At 46.2% G+C, this 16,482-nt stretch overlaps 1 protein-coding gene across 1 annotated transcript in view; it reads right to left on the bottom strand.

Moving 5' to 3' along the window:
• Positions 1–1,409: 1,409 nt before the first annotated feature.
• The window catches only part of LOC119652172 (putative protein TPRXL), a 523,664-nt gene continuing 508,591 nt past the window's right edge, over positions 1,410–16,482 (bottom strand). Inside the window, exon 2 of the mRNA XM_038056117.1 lies at positions 1,410–2,212. Within this exon, the coding sequence (XP_037912045.1) occupies positions 1,410–2,212 (803 nt within the window). The remainder of the gene's footprint in view (positions 2,213–16,482) is intronic.

The raw sequence follows: 16,482 nt of genomic DNA, 5'->3' as shown, positions 1-16,482 counted from the left end.
ATGTCAGTCATATCGTCAATAAAGTTCGCTCTGAATATCTCGAGGCTTAGCCTTAGCCGCTTTAATATATACACATCCGTATACGTTCTAGGACTAGCAGGCTATAGTTGGGCCAGGGGAGAAGTTAAGAACGATGAAATGACGGAATAAACGGATGGACGGACTACGGACAGGATAGAGAGAAGGTGTTCCTCGGTTGAACTGAAGAGCCAGGGCTCGGCTCCTTGGCCGTATAAATCCATCCGAAGTAGTCAGTTTATACAGCTCCCAGCTTAGCCGTGAGTGCAATAACCACAAATCATGTACCCTTGTGTTGGTTGTACTGTTCTACTCTATCTGCCACTGTTCCGATGTTATTAGAAGTTATTCACTGTACAACGGCGGTGGCGGCGAAGGTGGCCGAGTAATGATGGAGGGATGAGGCATGAGTGGCAGAGTCAGTTCTATCAACGATTACGCCCAAAGGAAAGGTACTTAAATGAAATAGAATACAACAATCCGTTGGCCTATCTTTCATTCTAGCCATCTTCGAGCGGAATTTCACTCCTTCCCGCGGCCCCCGGCCTGAACTCATTCGCCTATTTCCGGAGCGCTTTTATAAATGTCGTTATTTTGAATGACTTTCCACCGAGAGGATGGATGCGAAATGACGGGCAGGCATCATAAAATACAAGTCAGCCAGGACTAGTGGAGTTACGTGTAGAGAAATTGGTACTAGCACTGGTTCTGGCTGAAATTAAGGATAAAATGTCCAGTTAATTTTTGCTAGATGGGCATCGAGAGATAGTGTCCTTGCGTAGAAGGATTGATGTTGTGGTTGATGCTGTTCCTGCTTGAGCCCTCGAGGGAATTCGTTGCGTCAACACTTTGGCGAATAATAAATATAAATTATGATTTGAAGGATCATTTGTTATGAAAATGGCAGCAAAGAGGACTCCACGGATTGATATTTATTCGACTTGGTGATTTGACGCTGATGGGGAGGGTTGATATTTGAAATGCAGCCTTCGTAATGAAGCCATTTGGGGAATTATTTGAATTATATTGTAATGAATTTAGTAGGTGAGTATAAATATCTGTGATTCGAATAGCAAACACATTAGGCAGTGCTGATACCACCTGACTAGTTTTGAACAATTGTGGAGGTAGGTGGTTGCGGTCTGCTACAAAACCAACCCCGAAAGTGAGTAAAATCGAAACGCGATAAAGCAAACACTGTATTGCAACTCTCATCCTCGCGCACATAATTATCCTTTGCCGAAACTATCATTCACCTCTTTCTCAAGATATGCCACCCCACGAATGCTTCAACCCTTCATACATTATGGACTGGGCAGGGAAAGGGACTTTCACCACATTTTCTTGATTCATGTTTAGTTGGAAAACATCAACAAAGCGATTAATTTCACTTACCGTTCTGCACTGGGACCTAGTCGCTCCCGTGGATGCTCCTCTCGATATCGGGTTTGCTGCGAATCAACAAAGGACGGGGTTTGCTGCTGGTGCTGCTGTTGATGGTGGATGCGAATAGCTGGGATGCTCTGCTCCAAGTCATCATGGGAATCAATCAAGTTGGACGTCGAGGCACAGGCACTATTACTACTATCGATAGAGTCGGAGACTACAGGTGGGTAGAATTCCGATGCCTCCGTTATATTTACTGGTGGTGAAGAGGGTGTAATCGTAGTTTTATGTTTCGGTTGTATCTGGGAATCAACTGATTTCGCTCTGGATAAAGCCGATGAAAGTGTTGCCACATAAGGGGTTGTACTTGGGACGGAAGCGCTTCCAACGATTGTCTCTACACTTGCCGCTGGATAGGAATTGTCTGTATTGCAGCCACTACTGCTGCCCGGAATCGTTGATGACGTCAAAAAGGATGCTGGAAGAAGTGATGATGATGATGACGACGATAATGGCGCTAAGGTTGCCGCTGATGAAGGCTCAGTAATAGTGTGTGAAAGGGGTGCAGGACTCAAGGCAACGGTATGTTCAAGTGCATCAATTCGATTTATCGTCGTCGTTGCTGTTAATGCTGATGGCGTGGTAGCAGAAGCCGCAGCTAAGGCTGCCAATGTGGGCGTAAGTATTTGGCCTAGATTTGTGTTTTCGATTGACTTCACCGAAAATGATGATTCTGATGGACTAGTTGAACCAGAATGTAGCAAATCCTTGTCCTCTACATTGTGAGCACTTTCCTCTTCGGCGTCATCTGAAACAGAAGAAAAAGTAATTAAACCATCACGTGTGAAGTAACAAATGATGTGAGTCCATTTGGTATGTAGACAGATTCAATAAGAAGGATTAGTATCCACTGAATAAATTGGAGTTAATGCCGCAATAATGCTTTATTTTGATTCCTTACAACTTCCTAATTTCAACGGACTAAGTTGGGATAATTTTCTCGATAGGATTTAGGCATTTGGATGTCTACTTCAGTTATCGACAAAAGAGTTTATATGACGAAAGCTGCTTGGACATCGTATAAAATCTTACCATCCGACAAAAAAATAATAATGTTTGGACCACGGAAATTCGTTCCAATTTCCAGAAATAACAGTAGTGACCACCCTTCTCTTAAACAAAAAAAAAAAAACCATAAATCAGACGCTTCGAAAAGAAAAACCCATTTTTGGAACCCCTTACTAACTTCGTTAACTTCTCCATGCAAGTACTGTGAGTTTTCCATGAGGGAAAGGGGTGGAAGTCAAATTGAAATCACACAAAACGAGAATTAATTCAGAAAGATCAGGTCAACCATCACCCATTACTCAGAAATCTGGTCCTGAACTATGTAAGTCACAACTCCACGCCATCACTTTCGGCTCCTGGTGCTGCCACTTCCACTGCCTCCACCATTTTCCTCCCATTTCTAAGACGAACCGCTTGTTGGCCGTCCTGGGATAGCGTGTTCCATCAAATGGCAGACTCCGTAATCAGAATTTGTGATCGATCCACTACTATTTCCATTTTCTGACCCATGCGTTGACGAAGCTCTTCGTTGTCTTTTACTGTCTCTCGCCAGAGTATCCAGGCTTTTTCGCACTCAACCGAGTCTTATGAAGTCTTATGAAGTCTTATTCAGGCAGTGATCGACAGCTCATTGAATTTGGCGGACGCTCTCTTCCTCTGCCAAATGCCGTAGCGACACGCAAACGAAGGTAGGTGATCACCAGATAATTGCATTCAGATCGATGTCAACGCTTTTTTTGTTACGCACATTCAGAAGGCAACTCCTAAATCTACTCTTGATCGTAGCATCGGTGACCTGATTAGGTATTCGTTGCCACAATATAGTGTGAATCTCCGTTAGTAAACTGCACTGCACAGTTGTCATGCTCCTTAACGTGTACCTTATAGTGAAGAACCTGCCAGAAATTGACTTACGAATGAACAAATTGCGCCAGCAGCAGTCCGACTCGCTTCAGCTACCACTTGGCTACCCAGAGCACATAGTGATGCAAGAGGGAGGGGACGGCCCCACCACCTTACTTCACATTTTAAAACCAGCCATTTTCCATAGCCAGAGCTCATCAACGTGAGGTCAATCCCCATTCGAGCTATTGTTGGCGTTTCAGTGCCGAAACGTGTCGAAATGTGCAGCTATCAACCCCAAAAATGTTTATCCTTAAAAAGCGACTAATTCGGACAAGCAGGGACCGCTTTGAGTGTATTCCGCAACCGCAACTCATACCTTGAATGCAAATTTGGATTTTGGCTATTTAAAGGCTATTATGCTGCGGAAATAGCATCAGTAACGTTGCTGCAAATTTCAACGAAAATAAGTTTGAAACTGGAAACACGAAGCTTCTCCAATAATAAAAACGCATAAATTTTTCACTCTTACAAACAATAAGTCAGTCTGCCTCGTCTTGTTTTTTTTTGAGCACTCAGGCGGGTGGGTTTCACTTTGTGGTGAATTATATCATTCTAATGCGGAGCTCGGACAAATCCTTGTTAATCAGCTCGCGCCTCCACATTACCCCACCCGTAGTTAATACTGGATTTCAGCGATAAACCCGGCTCCTGGCCCGCTAACTTTAGGAGTGTAGATCAAATCTGACGCGCCATGCACCCTTTTTTTCCCGAAACATCAGCCCCGGAGACAAAAGGCTTTAACGGAGACGTTCTTGGGCCTGCCGTCGACGTTATAGCCTAAAGAAGTGCTCCCCTTTGTTCAAGACTTCATATGAACCCTCATATGGTGGTTGCAAGGACTTCCGGGAAACATCTACGCGAACCAAGACATCTAGTTCCCTGGGGAAGTTATTCCTCGTCGAAGAATGGTGGGATGGCAGGGGTGATTTTAATCTTGCCGCGGTGACCCGGAGCTAATGCAAAAAAGGGCTGACGTGATATTAAACAAAGGATCGCTACGGAGTCTTAAATTCTCCCCGTATACTAACTCCGCGGAGATGGTTTCAAACTCTTCACAATGGGCTGCAAGTGGACCAAGTAAAACGAAAAGCAGGGCTTGCGACCACGAAGAGTCATCGTATGCTTATTATAGAGGCCTTCGGTGCCCAGCGTTCCACCATCCTATTGGAGTGCGGCTGGTATGCAGTCTTCCGGTGGGGTTTAAAGCCCAGGCGTTTGCCCAACTATGAGAATAGGAAACACTACATTCCCCGGCCAATAATGACTTCGGCCGGAGCTCCCAAGCGTGGGATCCATTCACGACAGAGTGCCTCGGCGCACGATTGTGCAGAAATGTCGACCAGAGGTATTACTTTAGGCCACCGCGTGAACCTATCGATGATTGTGAGGCAATACTTGAAGCCATGCAAATCTTGCAAGGAGCCAATAATGTCCACGTGGATCGTGTGAAAATGCTTTTAGACTGAGGGAATGAGCCTACCTCTTTCTTTACATACATACATGGCCAGGAATATTTATTAGCAACAAGTCGATTCCTTGTCCGAATTCCTGGATGCGTTTTCAAAAGTCTCACAGACTATTCCGGAAGTTGCGCCAAAAAGGGGAAACTCACGAAATTTGTATTTGGAGTTGTCCCTGAGGCTCCGAAGCACCATTCATGCACTATTCATGCTCCGAAGCACTATTTCATGCTTCTGTGATTCGGCGATTACCGAAAAATCGACCGTGGCAGGGATTTGAACCTCTGAAACGCGTGGCAAAGCGTCTGCAACTACATTATCCTCGCCGGACACGTGCTGGATGTCTGATGACTTATGAAGCCCAGGTACCGGAGTTGGCGAGAGAACGCTTTGTTGGGCTTCTGCTTAAAAGCAAAGGTAAGAGGCTTGTGGTCCGTGAACACTGCGAACTGTGCCTTCTAGGGAGTATCGAAAGTATTTTATTGCCATGTGTGTGGCTAATAGCTCACGATCATAGGCGCTGTAGTTCTTTTGAGTTGTATTCAATTTCTTGGAAAAGAAGCTCAGCGGTTACCAGATTTGGTTCACTTTTGGTGAAGGGCAGCCCCTACTGCAATGTCTGAGGCATTGACGAATAACGCTAGGGTGCATCTGTTTAAGGAAATGACAATAGTGTAACGTCAGTCAGCAGTTGTTTGGCTAGGTCAAAAGCCTTGGCGACATCTGTAGACCACACAATCAAGCGTGGGTCTTTAGTCTTAAGTCCAGACAAGTAGGCATTGAGGATCGCTTGATGTTGTGCGAACTAATTCTCCGCTCAACTTCCAGGATTGCTCTAGATGGTGAAAAAAAGCAAAGAATGTCTTCTTTTACACTGCCCTCAATTTATGGGCGTTGGCTGAGACCTGTAATGCCTCTCCCAAAATTGGGGCTACATAGGGCCAGATCAAACTCCCACGGTCGGTACCATCCTCGCCAGGGCCATGCTTGCAGCGGATCTTTTTCCGGCAGCATACTGCATGTGTTGCTTATAACTGATCTTCGCGTCTATCATCACTTCCGAGTACTTAGTGGAAGGCTTGAAAGTGATGATGTGATTCCCAATTGGATTACGAGCTTGTTGATGAGAACCGGAGACAACGTATTATTGGGGTCCATCATCGGTGTTATACCACAGCCTCCGTTCTTGTAAATTGCTGTCGACAATAGCGGCGAGATATGTGATGATACCAATCTTTGCCACACATTTCCGCACTAGGTTTCAATTGGTCGAATTGAATGCATTTATCACGGTCAGGCTGCTCATCATCATCATCATCATCAACGGCGCAACAACCGGTATCCGTTTTAGGCCTGCCTTAATAAGGAACTCCAGACATCCCGGTTTTGCGGCGAGGTCCACCAATTCGATATCCCTAAAAGCTGTCTGGCGTCCTGACCTTCGCCATCGCTCCATGTTAGGCAGGGTCTACCTCGTCTTCTTTTTCTCGTCGTCCAGGCTACTACCAGCCAAAATTTACTGGTACTGCCCTTTCCAAGGAATGCTTCTTCGGCCAACCCAGTAACCAATTTCATAGTATTAATGGGTGATCTGGTTCCACGGAGTCAACGGAATCAGAAATACCCTCCTCGGTCTCCGACCACCGGTAGCAATATATTGTGTATAACACGTTGTAGCATTTTCTCAACGTTGTCCATAAGACTTATCGGCAGGACATGCGCGCTTCGAAAAACTTAGCGAACATGTCCGGTCCGTCTGTCTGTCTGTTTTTTCTTTTTGTGTAAAGAGGTGGAACTCTTTAAAAGCGTGTGGCATTTTTACCCACTAAAACCACCACCGACTCCTTCTGCCCCGTGGAATCACCATAAGCTATTACATCAAAGAGCGGAGTTAACTTATTTCTCCTATACTTTATGCGTGACGTTCGAAACTGCGCCTTCCTCACCTCTTCCGCTTTTCGCAGTTTGCCCTGTAGTGATACGATCATTGAGTTGATCGCATCTCTATCCTCCTGCGATGTTAGCATTTTCCTCGCTACATTTTCCGTTATTAGTGCTTCACCTAAAGTTCCTTCAAGGTTTCTCCTCTCGTCCCTGAATTTCAGACAGTGGAGGAATATGTGCTCTGGGTTCTCGGGGACTCCCTCATAGTTAGGACAATTGGGCGAATTATCGAATCTCAACCTGTAGAGGTACTGGCGATATCTCCCCAAACTGGGTGAGATAGTAATTAATCTGCCCATGTTGTCCCCCCAGTCACTCCTTGATGGTAGGGCCCTTTCCCGAGTGTTACAAGCATATTGCACGTGTTGTTTAAAACTTAACTTTGCATCTATCCTCACTTCCAAGTATTTGATGGTCTGCTTGGAAGTGATGATGTGATTGCCAATTCTAATTCGGACGTAATTTCGCTTCCGGTGCTTTGTGATGCCGGCCGCTTCCATTTTTCTCTCTGCAAGCGCCACTCCAGCGCTCTCTAATCAGGCCTCAACAGCACTGATTGCTTCGCAAGAGTATAACTCAGCATCCTCTAGATGCTTTGCAATTACAACCAATGCAAGGTCATCGGCATAACCTACCATCGTGGTCTCCTCCGGAACCGGAAGGTTAAGTATATTCACATTACTGGGCTCAGTACGGAGTCCTGTCGGATACCCGTGGAGGCAACGTACTCCTCCGGTCCATCATCGGTCTTTGTCCAGAGCATCCGTTCTCGCATGCAGCTATAGACAATAGCTATGAGATAGGTGGGAACACCAATCTTTGCCGGGCACTTTCGTATCAGCTTCCAATTGGCCGAATTAAGCGCATTCGTCACATCCAGGGTCAACACCACGCAATATTTGCTGGTACAACCCCTTTGGTGAATTACATTTTCGGCCAAGCCAATAACCATTTTGATGGCGTTAATGGTTGATCAACACAAGGCTGTCGTACTGAAGGTTGCGGTTGAAATCTCACTGGTTGCAGTGGGATGTGTATCGCGATTTGACGTCGGATACTAGTCGACTCAGCTATGAATGAGGACCTGAATCAAATCAGCGTAATAATCTCGGGCGAGCGCAATGCTGACCACATTGCCTCCTACGGTCTTGAATGAAGTGCTCTCATACTTCAAAGCCCTGATCCAATTATTAATGTTGGCTTTACAGAACTCAAACTGCCGATCTGAAAGCCTCCTTGGTTTTCGACGGTCGGGAGTAATGTGTTGTAAATTATCCGCGCCAACATTTTCCCCATAGTGTGTCAATTGAAATAATTAAGCTACTTACATAGGACTCCAGAAATTACCAGAAGGAAGCTACCAAAACTAACCAGCACCGGCGAGCTATTAAAAAAGACCGTTCTACTCAGACGAGCCAAATATTTAAATCCGATGTAATTAAAATAGATGGAGAATCGACGAAAAAACTATAAAATCACCGGCTCTTAAAAAACCAGGCCAATACCGAGCACAGAAGCTGTCTAATCCCGATGAATATCGGAGGAACGGAGACGAGCTGTGAATGGCCGTCAAGTGACAGCAGAAATAAGCGCGCTAGGCAGGTATTCTACGGGTGATCAAGGTAGATCCTCAACTAGAACTCATAAGGATTGTTTCAGCTAGGATAAGGATTCTAGAGCAGGGCAGCATACTTCTCCAAGTTTCAAGTATTACCGAACAGCAGACATTGGCACTGTAAACCCGAGGCTGCCATGAAAGGCATCAGAGAGCTGTGCAGCGAATCATAGATATCAAAAACCAGTTTTCCGGGGAAATAGTTAAATAAAGTGCACCAACTCGGCAGGGTAAAAGTTGAGTGGGTCAGCTGGGAAAATTCCACGCAAACTTAGGTGTTAGATGTCTGAATTATGATGACCTGAGAAGGGTTTTCTAAGGGCAACAAAGAGAGTTCAAAATGTTGCAGAATATATAATGAAACATACTATTTCGCAAAAACAACGAAGGAGACCCGGTGTGTGTATTCTGTAAAGAGGCAAATGAGAAGGACAGTCAGCATATTGCACTCCGAAGCAGAACATCAAATTTAATATAAACATTAGGTCCATAAAGTTCCATTAGGTCCGAAAAGGAAGCACTTATGCTACCTAGCTAAGAGAGACATAGAAAATATTCCCGAAGTAGTGGGAAAGTGTATCCGGATTAGCTTAGTGGTTAGACCGCTAGGCTGTAACAGCGTGAAAGTAAGTTGCTTCCCAACTAGTCCGGTCCGTCATCAAATGGATGTCAGGCTTAGGACTCCATCAATTTCTAAACAAAATATTGTCGAACTTCAGGCCTGAATTTTTATTATCGGTGTACTTTTGCATGATTTGGACTAGACTGTGCAAGAGTCCCAGGGTATCGAGGAATGCCTTGAAGGATTTGCAGCTGACGATAATATGGGAAGTACAAACACCATCTCGAGACGTCGAACTTCTTTGATTTCCCAAGCCAGTGGCTCATAGTTACCTTCGTGTCCATGTATTTCTGTTTAATATTTTTATTATGGGGATAGCAGCATCAATAAGATATACGAAATAACATTTCTTGTCAACTAACAGCATGTCAGTATATCAGTGTCAGGTGGTACTATTTAGTCGTTATCCCTGGTGTAAAAAATGCTTTAATGCAGCTAGTTGGGATCATATAATGGAGGCATGGCATATGGGGGCGTAATAGACCAAACAAATAAAGGCTCTATAAGCTACAGCATGACTGCCGGGATGCTACAGAGATCAGCGCTAGCGCCATAATTGCGAAACAATATGTGTGATGATATGATATATTGCCCTAGTTGATGGTCAATCATGATGAAAGAAATTATCACCTCACGAAATTCATCAATTGTCAGGACAATCACATAAGCTTTTTACATCTTATAGGACGTTACAGTAGTCTTTACAACCTGTGAAAATGCTTGGGTGGGAAAGAGGGCCACCTCAAAGATTGCACCGGAGATCTACGGTGTATACTATGTAGTGGGAAAGAGGGCGTGGACGACCAGCATGTTGCGGGAAGCAGCAGATGTCCGGTATATAGGAGGGAGCTGAACCGCACAGGCAAATGAGATTGATACAAATCAATCTCAATCACTGTGAGGCAGCTCAGGACCTGCTCTCGCAAACCATTCGAGAGTCGAATGTCGATGTCGCGGTTATTTGTGAGCCGTACAGAAACCACGGCGGTGCGATTTGGGCGGTGGATGCATCTGGCAACGCCGCAATCTGGGCGTGCGGAAGACAGGCCATTCAGGAAGTCATGGCCCCCCGGCAGCCGGTTTTATAAGGGCTGCGCTAGAGACCACAGCCCTAAAATCATTGCGGGCGATTTCAACACATGGGTTGAAGTCATTTGCGGAGCTAGACATCGTGCTGGCCAACGTTGGATGCGTGCCCATCTTTCGAGGAAGAGGGTCGGGTTCGACCGTTGACCTGACATTTATTAGCACTTCACTGGTGAGGGAGATGGCTTGGCAAGTGAGTGAGCACTACACCCACAGTGACCACCAGGCCATCTTCCTCCGCATTGGGAACCGGGGAACCAGTCAACGACGCTCTGGAGGTGGAAAGGCTAAGGCGGTTGGCTGGTCTATCGGAGCTTTCGACGAGGAGACATTCCTGGCCGCATTGGAGGGAGCCCATGATACGATGCCACGACAACGTTTGCACCACGGCAAGAGGCCAAACTACTGGTGGAACACGGAGATCGCTGCCTTGAGATCCTCTTGTCTCCGAGCGAGGAGACTTTCCCACAGGACAAGGCGAAGGCCGGAGCACCAGGAGCGTGAGGAGGAATACAGGGATCTGCGAAGCAACCTTAAGAAGGCCATTCGGAGAAGCAAGCGGAGATGCTACCAGAAGCTCTGCATGGAGGTTAATACGAATCCGTGGGGTGCAACCTACCAAGTTGTAATGAAGAAGATTCGCGGGCGAAAATCACCTCAAGTGACATACCCACGGCTCTTGTTGCAAATAATTACAACTCTTTTTCCGCAGCAGGAGCAGGACGAAAGAGAACCCCAACTGGCAGCTCAGCAGGACGTCTTCTCGATCCCTGATGTTACCGAAGAGGAACTTCGGGACAATTGCAAACCATCCCGAGGACGTGGAGCTTTATGGAAATGAACCCATTCATACCATCAAGTCATGGCCAAGCTGGACCTGGCGGACGAAAAGACGGAGGCGGTCCTCATTACCAACCGTAGGAAGAACAACACGGTTACCATCCAGGTTGGTAATCATGAGGTCGTCCCAAAATCGGTTGTCAAATACCTGGGGGTGATGATCGATGCCAACCTGAGTTTCAAGAGACACTTGGATTATGTGCGAGAGAAGGCAGCATATGCCAGCTCATCCCTTGCAAGGATGATGCCTAACGTGGGAGGGCCGAAGTATAGTCGCAGGCTACTCATCGCGGGAGTGGTGAGGTTGATCCTGCTATACGCGGCCCCTGTCTGGGCGGGAGCGTTGAACCACGCTGTCAACCGGAGGAAGATAAGTTCGGCATACCGGCCAATTGCGCTAAGGGTGTGCAGCGCATTTAGGACGGCGTCGACGGAGGCAGTGTGTGTCATCGTAGGAATGATCCCTATAGATCTTCTAGCGGGCGAGGCACACTGGCTCTACGAAAAACGGAAGGCAAATCCAGCCGAGGTGAATGCGGATTTCCGAAAAGCCATCAGGAGAGAGTTGTGTGGCAAGTGTCAATAACGATGGGATAACTCCGACAAGGGCCGGTGGACCCATACATGGATCCCGTGTATCGAGAAATGGGTCAACCGAAAGCACGGAGAATTGAATTATCACCTGACACAGCTCCTTACGGGACACGGTGGCTATAGGAAGTACTTCGCTTCGAGTTGGACTAGTCTCCCAACTGTCCTGAATGCGGTGCTACACCCGAGGACCCGGAGCACGTTATGTTCCATTGTCCCAAATTTCTGCAGCAGAAAAGGAGGCTGAACAGCATCTTAGGGGCGGACATCGAGCCCCCCAACCTGGTGGAAGAGATGCTGAAGTCGGAGGAAAACTGGATGGCAGTAAATGAGGCAGTAGCCGTGGTGCAGACAAAACTCCTGGAGTTGGATCGAGCTCGGAAGGCGGCGCGACGGAGACGTGACATGGACGAGCTGGTATAGCGAACCAGAGCCTCCCCGGCGAAGTAATACTTCACGATGGTTCCGCGGGGAGGGGCGGAAAAGTGGGGGTGGTTTTAGTGGGTGCGAATCCCACACCCTGCTGCAACCTGGCGCAGCAGCGTCTTTCTAAGATTTCCACCTCCATCCATTAAAAAAAAAAATGCTTGGGAGGACCGAAGACACATCTTGGTCCACTGTTCAAGATTTATAGGAAAGAGAGAGCTCGATTTTGCTCGGTGAAGTCAAGAAATGCTGATCTCAGAAATGTTAGGGCCGTTGGGAGTTGAATACAGTAAATAAGAAAGGAAGCCGGCAAACCAGCAGATGAAGTGGTGTTCATAGCGCTCTCACCTCCTCCTAAGGTGACGTTCGATGATGGGCAATATTGAAGATGAGGTGTGAGATGTGGTTTTAGGGGTTGAAGCACCACACTGTGGATTTAGATCCTATTGGCCTAAAAAGGACAGAAAGCTAGACAATGAACCAATTTAAATGAACTTTTGTTTTTCACAATGACTAAAAGAAAGGACAGAAATTCTAGAATTGTAAATAAGATAATAGAAATAAAGCTGGGTTCAATGGAAAATCCAGTAGATATGAGCTCTTCTTCGTAAATCTTTGTCCCGATCGGTAGAGTAGTTGGGTCGGTTCATTTAGGTCGAGTTTGCTCCATCGTAGGGCTAGTACGGATGGAGTTCAGAGATTTTCAAATCACTACTTAGGATAAGCCATCCCCTATTCGGTACTCCTTTAAGTCTTTCTCATCAAAAGAAAAGCAGCACCCAAAAAAAAAAAATATGGGTCATGATAAAAGGCGCCAGATCGGTCTAAAAGAAGGCTCGATATAGAAGAAGAGACCCTCTTGAAATACGAAACTGGAGTAGGAGATATCTTGAAAAAAGCTGATGGAATGATAGAACAATTAAAAAGCTCCAAAATACCCTGGCTGTAAGTTGGGGCTTCAGAATACACTGAACTACTACTATTCCCCCAATGGCGACTAAAAGGGATAAAAATGTGTGCTATACCAACAACGTTAGAATTGACCTCACGCTGAAGACGAAGACTTCATAACACTCGCTTTTTTCAACTCCACTGAGTATTCCAATAATGTAAGCTGAAGATTTTGGGCATAAGCGATGTAAAATCGTAGTACTCCTCTCCCTCAACGTACTTTGAATCATTTGAATCCTCCCCTTCAAAGTACTTTTGAACTCAGGCGAGCCAGGTGATAGCAGACAGGAGTCCGGTATCAGATTGTTACTGACGGTTACCGCAAGGCCTATTCTCTCGACCTGGAAGTCAATTTCTGCCAGACTTCTGACTGCAAGATTCCGGTCCAGATTAAGAAGCATCACAGTGTACGGTCGTGGGGGTTTGACGCGTTGCGATATTGGTCTTTACTGAATGCAGGTTCAGCATACTAGTGGATAAAGCGCCTATCTAACTTCTCTGCTGCAACTAAGGAATGCAGCAGTCGGGTTGTATACCGCTCTGCCCGCAATAAGGATAAAAATACAACCACCTTGAAACTCTCTCAAAAGGCACCAATGAAAAATAAGCAGGCCGAGGATATATCCCCCATATCCTAGAACATATGTTCCTAAAGGGCTATTTCGATTCTCATGGTACTAGATAACCTTCGCTGAGGCAACAGCCACTTTCATGATCGGGTTTGATCGCCCTCCTCGAGTACGTGGGGACGGCACTCCTGGAGAAGGATGCGTTTTACTGGTAATTACATGCAGCTTAAGAGAAGCTTTCTAAAGGCTAGATTGTGATCGTGATAGATGATCTGAGTGCCAAGGTAGGCTCTGACAACACTTTACTCATATATGTGATGGGGAGCACCAGCCTCGAAAAGGATCATTATCTAATGATTCTTTGCATCCATTAATGTGTAGCGTCCCCCACTCTCACAGGGTTGAAGTAATAATCGATGAGTGTTGATCGGGGGCAACGCAGGACGTCGGCCAGGTCCAGTTTTGATGCTTTATCTAAAATCTGAAAATGCAGTTATCTCCACTGCATGGTCAAGTTGAAATTGGTCTTTCCTAATGTTCCTCTTGTGTTGCTTTATGGGAGTGGCACATGGGCAACAGCTCGCAGTCTTGCTCAGAAAGTTCAGACCTTAGTGAACATCTGTCTGCGGCGTGTCATCGGAGTACGCTGGCCTGACACTATTTCGAACAAAGAAGTTGATTTGTGAACAGACCAGTTGCCTGTGGGCGATGTAATCGGAACGCAAGTGCCAGTGGATAGGTCACACATTAGGTAGGGGTAACAATTTCATTGTCTTCCATGCCATGCAGTAGAGCCTTCTCCCTCAAGATGGACGAAGAGTGGGTCGTCCCAAAAGCACTTGGCGTAGAACAGTAGAAGAGGCATGTTCGTGTTTCGGGAAGTCCTGGAAGCAGCTGAGGCACATTTCAAGGGGTGTATAGCAACCACATCTGCATATATCACGTACCCTAATCACAAGCTGAAAATTATCTAGGGATTAATCTTTCAGTATGCGGAAGATGCTAATTGCCTTGAGAGATCAACTGCTGGAATTTTGCAGCAGAAAAGCAAATAACAAAACTCCAAGCTTACAAGGAAGGGCAGCCCAAGCAGAGATTAATAACTACATGGCAATAGTGATGGAAGCATTAAAAAGAGTATGTAAAAGAGTATATAGACCAGTCGGCTGATTTTTGTCATCGAGCAGGGAGGTGGTAGGGGAAATATGAGGAATTCAACTAAAATCTTACTTAATTTCTCACCAAGGACGAAGGATACCGAAAATACCGCCACTACTTTGAACTGGATACTTCACCTAGAGGAAGCTCTACGTTGATTAATCGCACCAGAAAAGGAAAAGATTTATTATTACTCTAGAATACCCAGGGAATGTTCTACATTTTGACAGCTATTTCACTAAAGTATATTTGACACTTATAGCCATTGATAACATGACTAAATTTGCGTAACTCAGGTTGTTAGAATCCAGAAGAATCAATGGGTTTATCGGCCGTTTAGGTGGTCCTAAGCTAATGGTAATCAGTGAAAGAAAAACGTTGAATTCATCGCTCCCTATTGCTTAGTACGAGCATGTGAAATCAATTGTTAATTAGTTAGTTTAGTTAACTGGGGAGAGCCGCAGCTCCGAGCACTCAGGCCATTATTATGCCCATTGTACTAGCCCCGTAAGTTGCCTATTCAATGGCTTCCCGCCCACGGTGTTCGCAGGCTTTAGCGAATCTGAGAACATTCTCAGGAGGCAGAGCGTGCAGATTCTTCATTGAAGAAAACCTTGCCACGGTGTCTTCGTCTGAGATCTGAGGATGCCGGGCAGCTGCAAAAAAGTGCAGGGCCGTCTCCTCCTCCTCCTCACATTGGCTGCACACAGCCGAAACCACCACCTCAATCTTTTCCATATGGTAGTTTAAGGGGCAGTGTCCCGTCAAAAGCCCTACTAGGGTTTTCATGTCCTACTTCTTAAAGGACAACAAAAATGCCGCTCTAGTGGCCCTAGGCTCCTTCACAAGGATTTTTGCTTGCCGGCAAGAGTCCAAATTTCTCCACTCGGTTTCGTGAATCCTTGCAATTTCACCCTTCAGAGTAGACTTGACAGTAGATGATCGGATTCCAAGAGCTGGTTCTGGCCCCACCATTGCGGATCCAGACCCTCGGCGAGCCAGTCTATCAGCCTCCTCATTACCGGCCATGTTAGAGTGCCCCGGCACCCACATCAGGAATGTTTCGTTCAGTCGGCCAAGTTTCAGCAGCACCTGATGACAACTCCACACCAACTGGCTTGATATGTTGTTGCTGTTTAGTGCTGATAATGCCGCCCGACTGTCGGAACAGATTCGAATGATCCGACCCCCCAATTGTTGACGCAGACATTTTTCTGCTGGCAATGAAATGGCATATATCTCCGCCTGGAATATGGTCGTCATTTTTCCGAGGGGTCGGGCCAGTTCTATAATCGGATTCTCCGAGAACACACCTGCACCCGATCCATCCTCCGTGACTGACCCGTCGGTGAAGATTATTTGGTCTGTAATCTGAAAAGACTTATGGCCACTTGTCGACCATTCTTCTCTTTCGGTGATTATGACAGTGTATGTCTTTTCAAAGACGAATCTGGAAACCATATGATCGGTCGGCATCAGGGCTACCGGATGTTTTTCAAGGAATTTCCAGATAGACGCATGCCCATTGGATTGGCCGCCTTTCCACGCCCCAATGGTATCGAGCCTATATGCGTCGTTGGCCGCTTTCCGTTTCATCTCCAAGTGAATGGGGGGTAAATTTAGGACAGCTTCAAGTGCCGCAGTCGGCGTAGTACTCATTGCTCCAATAATACTTAGGCAACCAAGTCTCTGAATCTGCGCTAGCAGCTTCCTGCTGTTAGCAAAGTTCAGTCTTGGCCACCAGACGATGCATGCATACATCAAAATGGGTTTTATTATGGATGTGAAAGTCTCCAGGTCTTACCTATCGCATTCCTACAGCACCAGAGCAATCTGCAGGAT

The sequence above is a fragment of the Hermetia illucens genome, chromosome 3 (assembly GCF_905115235.1).
Source record: "Hermetia illucens chromosome 3, iHerIll2.2.curated.20191125, whole genome shotgun sequence".
Taxonomy (NCBI): domain Eukaryota; kingdom Metazoa; phylum Arthropoda; class Insecta; order Diptera; family Stratiomyidae; genus Hermetia; species Hermetia illucens.
Note: the sequence above shows the minus strand (reverse complement) of the source record. Positions and strands in the feature narration are given on the sequence as shown.